This window comes from Diadema antillarum, unplaced genomic scaffold (genome assembly GCF_040938485.1).
Source record: "Diadema antillarum isolate AM-2024a unplaced genomic scaffold, OU_Dant_1.0 scf00000133, whole genome shotgun sequence".
Taxonomy (NCBI): domain Eukaryota; kingdom Metazoa; phylum Echinodermata; class Echinoidea; order Diadematoida; family Diadematidae; genus Diadema; species Diadema antillarum.
Genome location: NW_027271022.1, coordinates 1,340,317 through 1,351,403, shown reverse-complemented (window position 1 = coordinate 1,351,403; position 11,087 = coordinate 1,340,317). Strand labels below are relative to the sequence as shown.

The 11,087-nt window shown below is 40.6% G+C and overlaps 1 protein-coding gene across 1 annotated transcript; it reads right to left on the bottom strand.

The window, feature by feature from the left end:
* Positions 1-304: 304 nt before the first annotated feature.
* LOC139720764 (protein limb expression 1 homolog) lies at positions 305-10,863 on the bottom strand. Its single transcript, XM_071632109.1, has 4 exons — positions 10,516-10,863; positions 4,478-4,641; positions 3,513-3,653; positions 305-761 (listed from the first exon to the last, which is right to left on the bottom strand). The coding sequence occupies exons 1-4, from the start codon at positions 10,733-10,735 to the stop codon at positions 360-362; spliced, it is 927 nt and encodes a 308-aa protein (XP_071488210.1). The 5' UTR covers positions 10,736-10,863; the 3' UTR covers positions 305-359.
* Between the last annotated feature and the right edge of the window lie 224 nt (positions 10,864-11,087).

The window sequence follows — 11,087 nt, the reverse complement described above, 5'->3', positions numbered from 1 at the left end:
TTATTACTGTCCCGCAGCAGAATTTTCTCTGGAGATCATTTTCCACTGCTTTTGGGCCTCACACTGACATTCATTAGATTTGTTGGATGATGTATGTAGACTGCTATCCTGATATTATCAGAAAATTCCTCGCTAAATGCGAGAGGTGTAGAGGACAGGTGTGATGAGGCCACTTTGAACTAAAAAATGCACTAATAATGCAGGGAAAATCAATGCCATCCATGGCAAAAACCAGATACACCTTGTGGACAATTTATAAATACCGGGGAAAAAAAGTGTGAGAAAGCTGAATTAGACATGAGAATACACATGGGGTGCAATGGTTGTTTATACACATATCAAACTCAACCCTTTGGGGTCTACATTGGGCCAATCTGGCTACAAGCCAGCATCAAAATGTCCTTCTTCTCCTTCGGGAAGCGCAGCTCGCGACCGGCGTGCCGCGCCCGCTCGATCTCCTCGTCGGAGACCGCCAGCTCCCTGGAGATGATCCCAGGCGTCTCCTGCTCCCGGGAGATCCAGTCGAGGGCCATCTGGGAGCGCATGTCGTCGTCCAGCGCCCGGTGGGAATAGTGGGCCAGCACCTCCTGCCGGGAACAGTCCCGTTCCCGCATCGCCTTCAGGCTGCCGTTCCAGTGCAGGAGCTGGAAGACCGTCATCAGCTCCTGGAACTCAAGCATGGACTTGGAGCGGTTGGCGGCCAGCATGAAGCGGAAAGCACCCAGGCTGGTGTTGGGGTCCTTCTCGTCCTCGGCTGGACCCTGGGGTAGGCAACAAAAAGGCAGAAACTTTATAGAGTGTATGACTATAAAATGACCTATTGGGATGAAATGATAACTTTAAAACTGTAGATGACTAGCTAAATTTGAAGCGGTTGGCGGCCAGCATAGAGCGGAAGGCACCCATGCTGGTGTTGGGGTCTTTTTCGTCTTCAGCTGGACCCTGGGGTAGATGACAAAAGGCAGAAAATTTACAGAGATGGACTTACGGCAGATGACTATAAAGATGATCTATGGGGATGAAATTGAGATAACTTTTATCAGATAACTATTTTGGAGCAGTTGCCAGCCAGCATGAAGCAGAAAGCACCCAGACTGGTGACCGGGTCCTTCTCTTCCTCTGTTTGGTCCTGGGGCAGGTGAAAGAAGATGGAAACCTATACAAATGGATATTATGATTTAAAAGAGATAACTTAGGAAGATAACCCACAGATATATGTTATAAAGATGACATACACAGATAACCTACAGAGATATGAGTTCTATGGGAAAAACTTTGCGAGAAAACTTTTAGAAAAAAGGGCAGCTACAGTACAAGTATCCTATCATTTTCAAGCCAACACCCTTGTTTTGTCAATTCAATATGATGATCATCATGGTCATCAATTACATCAGCATCCCTTTTAAAGTGGATCTGTAAGAGGAATAATACAACTAACCCTACCACTACAGCAGACTGGCATTACAACAACTCATGTTAGAGCAAAGCAGTCACACTGGTCCCTATAATGGAAACTTTCTACGTATTTGATCATTTTTGTCACCCTGATACGTCTTCATATACATATAATCGTAACAAACACCTTTCCCTTTTTCCTTCAAAAGGGTTTCTTAAAATTGAAGCCTACTGTCTCAGCAACAGAGCTCAATAAGACTGTGAACATGTCTCAATCCAACATATAATGTCTGATAAGATTTTTCTCTTTTTTTCTGCCATAGATGATCTTTAATATCAAATTTCAAATGAGGTTCCCGGTGAATAAGAAACTGATTCGTTATCTTGCAGTTCAAGAGCAAGAATCTAAGTGCTTCATGGCCACTGAATCAAAAGGTTTGTGTTGTAAAAGCCAGATGTGAAGATCACATTAAAACTGAAATGTATACAGCTGTAGAGCAAAGGAGAATGTCAGATTAAAATGTCCAAATGATATCATTTTGGCATAATCTGACATTTTTCCTCAATTTTTGCTATTTCTCTGTGAGATGCTTGATAGAGGAGCATGAAGGTGAGGTACAGCTCAAGTATGGCAAGGGGAAATTCCCAAATTCTATCCCGCCAGACTACTTTATCGAAATGACCTTGCATATTAGAACAAAAAAAATAAATCCAATGAAGAACTGCATACACAACTGACTTTATTATCATTGCTCAAATGTCGTGAACGGGTTCATACACGCAAACACGTTTTCAAAGACTTCAAAGAAAGACAACAATATGTTTGCTCAGAGGCATCCCTCTTTGGTTGTGCCACACGCAAGCCTGCCTACCACAGTTCAAGAATGCCTGAGTGCTTGAATTCAACATCTCACAAAGAAAACAAAACAAGAACTACATAGTTGGCAATGGGCTTGGCATACTTCATTCTCAAAGATACGCCTACATCCACACGCACAAACAAACATGCTTTCAAACACTCCCAAAGAGGGGCAAAAATCCTGGTAGGATCCTGTTTGGAATGTACACATTAGATAATTCAAAATTGTGTCACTCCTGAAAATGTAAGCTCATTCAACCATATCTATGCAAACTACAGTTTCAGCAGGTACTTTCAGAAGGCAGGAATGAAAAAAACAAAAACCACAGTACATGAAATTTGTACCTTGGTACGCACTGAGAAATTGGTCTTCAAGAAAAGGCATACAAGAAAATGCAACTGTTCTGTAGAAAAGGGGCATGTCCCCAAACTTGTGCATTTGATGAATGCAGAATGCTTGGTGGAAACAATAATGGAAAATTAAAGGAAACCATTCAATCTGCTTTTTAAATAAATACTTTTTTAATGAATATTTTTTAAATCACATTTTGTGTATGAACACATAAGTTGATAATCTGGAAAACATATTGCCTTCATCACCACTTTGGGCTGAAGAAGCAATGCCTAGTACAATGTATGTGCATGGTAGATTTCCAGCGAAAATCCATGCTCATATTGCTTTGTACGAAAACTGAAAAATCAGACATGTAGATCACAGCAAATTTGGTAGAAAAAACTGAACATACGAAAAAGGTCAAAATTTTAAAGAATTAGAAAGTAACACAAACTGGCAACTCTGTGTGATCATGACGTCAAGCAGGTCTCCATTTGTTTTGTACACAAATTAATTCACCAATTTTCATATTCCCCCCCCCCCCCCCCAAAAAAAAAAAAAAAAATGTCTCTACACCTAATACTGGTATGATTGGAGTATTGCAATTTCGTTTGTGTCCTCCTCGGTGGATAAGTTGTGTCTGTGGACAAATATCTGAGAAAAATGATAAATGACCGCAATTTCTTTTCTTTTCTTTTTTTAACAAACAAAAGGAAAGCAGCTCAACACTACCATAACACAGCATTGCCAATTTGTCTTACTCTCTTTAGTATTGTTTTCACAATTGTTGTGTCTGATACTCCCCCCCCCCTCCCCCTCAAAAAAAAAAAAAAAAAAATTCACCAACATACTTCTCTGATTTTTCTGTTTTCATACAAAGCAATACAACTAACATCAAGATGAACCTTTCCTTTCATAACTTACGTCAAAGGACTTCTTGGCATCTTCCACAGCCTGTTGGATAAACTTGTCTGTGATCTTCCTGGTTGGGTGCTCGTTGAAGACGGAGTTCATCAGAGCGATCTTGGCTGCACTCCGTCTCGCCTCAGCCTTGGTTGGGCAGTCCTGGATGGGAGAGAGACAGTTCACAATATAACCCTTTCTATAATACCAAGGAATTTGACAGCATGTACACTGCATTATGCTGTGGAATTTCTTTTCCAATTCATACTTAACGCACACACAGGGTTAAGCATCAGTTTAACATTTTTTTTTTAATGCTTTGATACATAATAGAAAACTCATCAAGTCCCCCAAGCCACACTGCTCTGATTTGATTTGGATTGGTGGGTGCACTGTATTTTTACATCATAATATCTGTTTCACACTGTAAGTGTTTCTTCAGGTAGAATAAGACTTCTCTGTCACTTGAGCCCTATTTTGCCCACATACCATTTTATTTACATTTCAGTTGCAAAATAATAAAAAAGTCCTTACACCACTAAACTGACAACCGTTCTTTCAGGAAAACTGGAAAGACATTTGAAGATATACAACAGTTGATTATTCTGCTTCAAGACATGTGTGTTGTGTGCACAGTGTACAGGTGCTAAAGAGTGCAGTACTAAAAGCACATTTCATAGCCTGTGTCATGTCATTCCGGTTTTATTTATTCTTTGAACACAAATTCAAACAATTTGGGGACAAACTCAATAAAGTAAACAAGCTTGCAAACGACACCTGGGCCATGACCTCTGAACTGAGTGCATACCACGCCATATGCAAAAAGACAGAAAATTGCTCTGATTACAACTACAGTGGTTGTCGAAATCATTTCATGTGATGCTCATGCAAGGTGTTCAACTTGTGTGCAAAGTCAGAATGTACTGACTGCGCCTGTGTGAACGGGATCTCACATTACATTCAATGTTTATACAGTAAAATATTACCTGAAAGCTAGCAAAGCAGCTGCCGCCGGGGAGCGTGACGAAGCAGACGTACGGGGGGCTGGAGGAGGGGACGGACTCGTAGACCACGATGGGTCCATTCTTGAGCTCGGTGCCTCGTACTGCCTTCATCTGCCAGAACTCCTGGAGCGCCTCCACGACATTCACTGCAGGACGGAAAGACAGAACAGTGAATGACCTTCTCGCAGAAATGAATATCCCACTGATGCTAAGTAACAACACTACAGTGTAGTTTATTGTTTATCTAATCTTATTTTACACTTCTTCTTCTTCTTCCGATAAAGTGCTGCCCTCAAATGGTCGAGGATGAACGAACTGCGAGAACATGCGCATACGCCGCACCGGGGCAACAGAAATTTGAAATCAGGTGAAAAATATTTACAGGTGCGAGTAAAAATCTCTGGATGAAGAGTTACATCCTACAGAGTTCCCTCAGTGCAGTTTTGAAGGCGATGAGGGATGGGTATGTGGCAGGATCAACAGGCAGGCTGTTCCAGTCCCGGATGGTGCGTGGGAAGAATGAGTTGGCATACGCTGTAGTATTGGTGTGGGGGATAGTGAATCGGGAACAGTGTCCTCTGGTAGATGTTGAGAGCTGGGTCAGGTAAGTCTGCCAATGGATGTCAACCAAGTGATGTCTGATCTTATACATCATCAGCAGACGATCTGATCTGATCTGATGAACATGTATGTAAGTGCACAAGGAATATGCGAGTAGAGTTTATCATGAGGGGCAGGTCCGATCTGATCTGATGAACTGTATCATTTAAATCTAGAATGTATTATTCATTGCGTTTCTTTAGGTGTGAGTAATACAATTGTACACAGTTTTTCTCATTTTATCACGAATGTTCATAACTACATACTGTATGTACACATGTATGCAAGTTATGATTTAGAAATCTCTACCATGGATACAATTTCAAGAGCCTCTTTTTGATTTCATGTCCGATTCCTAAACTGAACATTTTATTTCAAGAATACTATTCCTGCTTTTCTCTCTCTTCTGTTTTCAAAATATCTTTCTGATCTCTATGAAGTTATTAATCTCACCACTTCAGGCTGATTTATCATTATGTTGTGTACATTATGTGAGGGCATGTACAGTGTACGTGCAGACTATCGACAGAAGTCTATTAACAGCTTCAGAACTACAATGTACCCTCTTCTTGAGTTTACAGTGTAGGCCTACATTTAAAGTGATGTTGTGTGACTCACACATGATATTTCTGCGGTAATTTGAAATTCTATGACTGATGCTTCATTTTTGTGAATGTCAAACATGCTGCAAGTCTACAGTGTATCTCAACTGTTATGTACTATTATAAAGGGGGCATTTAAGATCATAGTATTTTCAGAAATTGAGGTTTTCTGGATACATCTTGTATTACAAATGTGTACAGGACATGTACTGTACACATACAGAGCTATACAAGCAAACTTGAAATGTAGAAAGTGGCAGGAAAACAAATTTGTACGGCTGCCAGATAAAGTGTTCTGGTGGCAATATACGGGGAATGCAAGATTACAGTTCACAAGTTGTTTGGACAAACACTTGTGACTACATTGTATACAGTCACACCGTACAACTTCCATTAAAGCACTGAATATGGGCAATGATACACTTCTGTACATGGAAAAAAAAAACGGGACACAGCCCCCCCCCCCCCCCTTCCCAGACATGCAAGACACATTGTCTGAGATGATTCTAAACATGCCTTTATTTTCACAATTTTCTCTGCAGCATTCCAGTAGAAAATCACAGAGCGTGACTGATCCATGCTTTGTTTGGCATACAATAGTTACACATGTACAATCCTACTTGGTCTGATGTCAGCCTTGCGTCAAGACCCATGAAGCTATATTATTTATATACAATTGTACAATAGACTAAATGACATTCTTTGGTTTAGGCAACATGTATAATGTTCACCACCCAACCACCCCCCTCCCCCCCCCCCCACACAATGTAAACAACAAAAGATATTGTACCAAAATTGTCTGCTTTTACCAATCCCCTGTAGTTTTCTAAGACCATGTGTCAAGTGATCTAAACATCACATGATGTGCTGCAAATAATTTAAAAAAAAGGATCAGTCAAAACTGCAATTTTTTTTTTTTAAACAACAACCACTGCCTACAGCGGCCACCTGCCATTTATACGGCCACTATTATCCCCCCCCCCCCCCCTCTCCCGGAGTGAAAAGCTATGTTAACAACCCTGTCTATAGTGACCAACTGTCGACAATGGCCACTTTTTTCCATCTCCCCTTGGTGGCTGCTTCATAGGTTTGACTGTAAACTCAGTACCTGTAGATGTTCTATTGTGAAAATGACTCCATCACGGGAGAAGGCATTTTCTACCAACAATCGTTGACGGTGTGTACATGTAGGAAGTCATGTATGGGGAGTACACCCCCCCCCCCCCCCCCCAAAAAAAAAAAAAAAATAAATAAATAAATAAATAAATAAATAAATAAATAAATAAATAAATAAAAAAAATAAATAAAAAAATAAAAAACAATTAAAAAATAAAAAATCTGTCACCTAGGTGGTCAAACATACACTGTGCATTGTTGAGTCACTAAAAATTCAAACATGTTGTAATACAATAACCGTACAGTACAATCATGTTTTGTTTGTTGTTGTTTTTGCTTGACTACATCTATCACAGTTTGTATCACCCTAACCTGCACATTAAATCTGAGATGTACATGTACATGTGTACATGATCAATTTGTCAAGCTCATGCCCATATCCCTCCCCCCCCCCCCAAAAAAAAAGAAGTGAAATTCAGCTTCTAGTGACTGCCATTGTAATTACAAGAAACTCCTGGGTGTTCAAGGCTATACAATGCCAAAATGATGCTAATAAATCAAATATGTACAACCAAAACAGTCAGTGTGGAAGGTACATTGTACAATGTGTATGTGTACACTGTATAATTATTTACGCTTGTACATTGTATGGATAGTAGGCCTACACTGTACATCTGAATGTACAATTGTACTGTTGTATGATGTTTGGGGGTTTGTGACTCCCCCCCCCCCCCCCCCCCCCCCCCCCCACACACACACACACACACACAGCTTCTCGTTTTTCTTGTTTTCCTAGTTAACATCGTTCTATGAAATGTAAAACCATTGCCTGGAATGTTTGACAAGCATTTGACATACCAACATGTCTCAGGCTTCAGTTCTCCATCACTAATAGCTGCCTCACTGCAAACAGTATTAACCCTACGTGTGCTTTGAGTGCTGCCTGGCACAGAAAACCCCATAGCACTGTACTCTGTGTACAATGTATGTGTACGTGTACACACTGTCCAAAGTCCTTGGTACAAAAGGAGTTAATACACAGCACAATGGAGGAGAAGATGTGCACAGTGTGTATTTTTCCCCTGCATACAAACAAGGCATTGTCATGCTAATGTATTGAGGAGACAGAGGGGAAGCGTCTTTTGTCAGCAAGCGAGGGCAGTATTGTCGGCCCTCTTCAGAGAGCGTTGTCCTGTTGGCTCAACACTGGATCATTTTCCAGCGTGAAGCTTGCAGCCAGGCAGTATGCATTATTTGTACATGTGGGGCAGGAGATTAAAATGCCCTGAGGGGGGTATTGGCATAGAGATGCTGTGTGTTTGGCATCGAGGAAAATTGGGAGAAATTAGAAATACATGTACATGTACACTTTGTAGGAAAAGATATCATACAATGCACATTTATTCTCATATTGGTGGGGATTATATTTCTGTTATTATTACAAAGTTCACTCCTTTTATACAAGAGAGAGAGAGAGAGAGATGGGGTTCATTGCACTGAGATGTACAATGTACACAATAGCATGGTGTACAAGACCTGTGTATGATGTTTAATGTATCTGATGAGTTGTAGAGTGTACTGGTAAATTTGATCGCTGTACATGACGGACTATCTGACTTGTCATTTGCCTTTCTTCGACGTTTTGATTATCTCTCCACTAAAAGTACATTTTACCACACAGCATGTGTACATAAGCAGAGCAGTGAACTTGTACATTATACAGAGACTCCAACCCAAAGTACCTTCTGATCTGGAGATTCTCCCGCCTGAAACCCCTAGCAAACGGGAGACTCAAAGTTGATGTGTGCGAAGCGCGAAATTCCCAGGGTTCTAGATGCTCTCTGGTGCTATCTAAGGCTTATTTTTTCAACATACGATAGAAATATGTAAGAAATCCTTTCCAACGGGAGACAAAGAGCCAGGGCGGGAGAAATTAAATCTCAAACGGGAGAACGGGAGATATTGCAAAAATGGGTTTTCGGCGGGAGATCTCCCGTCGAAAACGGGAGAGTTGGAGTCTCTGCATTATATGGTATTCAGGGTTTTTGTTTTTTTCTGCATCAAAATACACTTGTAATGTTTTTAAATCTTACAGACTATCTTCTTTTCCTTTTGAACTCTTTTAAACCACTACCTTCCTTCATCGCTCTCCTACACTGTACATGGATCTGTATGTTGTGCGACATTCACCACACAGGGAAAACAGTGAATGGTATTTTAACCCATTGAGGACAGACTGATTTTGCTATACATGAACACACATTTCCCATAGACCCCTACCCGAGTATACTGGGGTCTTACAAGTCCTCAATGGGTTAAAAGCAGAGCTGCCAGCTGATGTGATAGTTAGGACCATGGTTCCGCATTTTTCTATGATTAATGTTTAAATAATATCATTGTTTGACTGTTTATAACATTGGTTTGACTGTTTATAACATTGGTTTGACTTAATACCATTTCTGCCCATTTAAGAAAATGAAAAATGGCAAAAACAAAAACAAAACATAAAATTTATGTTCATATTGTAGACGTAATGTCATCATTTCAGATTAGCATCTACACCAGAAGATAAAGCACAGTTATGGAGAAGTGGGTTGTACTTGTAGCACATGCCTCATGTGTGTTTGAAGAACTATGCAATCAACAGTGCTCCAATTACCTCTAAATGTCAAGGGGTGGATGTGTTTACATTCCTTTGCCTGTGTTTTCAAACATGATCCCTACAGCTATTCCTTACAAAGTAAAGCTGCTAAATCAAATTACTAGTACTACAAACTATAGGTTCTCACAATGTAATTGTACACAATGTTCACTGTGTGTAAACATTTGTACATATGTAGGCCCTACATGTTGTACAAATATCATGTAATCATCATAAATGAAAATATCCATATATTGGAGTCAACACTAGGATAACTTTACAGAATTTTAGATGTCAATGAAAAAGTTTACAAACAAAACATTGTTGCTATATGTACTAAAGTGCAGCTTAATAAGGGGGGGGGGGAGGCTGAGAGAAGACTTTACTTTTCCACATACACTCACTTTTAAAATGAAAAGTTTGCTTTGCTTTACAGGGTGTACATTCAGAGAATGTAAAATGTGTACAACTTAAATGCACTATTAAACAGTTTTATGTCAACACAGAAGCTAAACTATTTTTGTTTGCTTGTTTGTTTATTTTTTCCTAAACCTTCAAGGTCATGCTATCAACATCATGTACAGGTACAATGGTTTACTATCTCCATGATTAAAAATTTTCTTTGCCTCGTCAATGATCTCAGCAGGTACATGTACATACTGTATCCTTCAGACTTGGTCTAAATGTTTTAGGGCCGCCTACATGTATGTGGCCTGACCCACTGAAAAGGGTCGCATGGAGGGCAGGTGTAAGACTTTACAGCCGCCTGCTGCCTTCCCAAGAATCTGGGACACCCATCGCAGAAAACAAAACAAAAACAAAAAACAGGAAAAAGTGCTGATCAAAGGCAGGCAAGTCACTCTGGTTCTCTTTGGTGGAGTTTAAACCAGGCTCACAAAATTGTCTAGCAGTGCCCACCAACTTGCAAAATATCATGTTTGCAACCATTTATGGTAAGACAGCATGTGGCACAATGTGCAACTAACCTGTACCTCTGTAAAAAGAAAAAGAGTGCAGTATTTTTTTTAAGAAACTGTCAGATCTCTGGTTCTGTGACTCACCTCTTCCGTATCCCTGTGTGTGTTTGGCGAAGCTGTTGACGACCGCATCCACTGCCTCCTTCAGCACTGCTTTGGCTCTCTGGTCTGTCATGTGCAGGCCATCCCCACCCCGGGGGGACACCCCGTGGGGTGGGAGACGACCTTTGACACTGGCAGCCATGCTGACTGCGGCTTGAAATTGTTCATCGTGTAACGGTGGTGGTGGTTGTCTGTAAGCCATCTCTAAAGACACCGAGATTAGCGTTCCAAAGTCAATCACAGTTGGTACTGTCTATCACACCTGTCTAGCTGTTTCATACACACTCCAAGTTCTTCCTTGACATCAATAACACCACGTAGTAAAACCCCCTGCTACATTTAAGTCCCAGCTACTGGAAAAGGTGTGGGGATTTGTTAGAGTCCTCCTCTTGCGAGAGAATGCTCCTAACAACGTGGCACGAGAATCACATTTTGACCTTCACAGAACAGACCTGATCACCTGTTGCTTTCCCAATTGTCCTTGCGTTCGCATACCTGTGACAACCTTTGAGTCGACAAGAAGAAAAATCATTAAAATTAATCAACATTTCCAT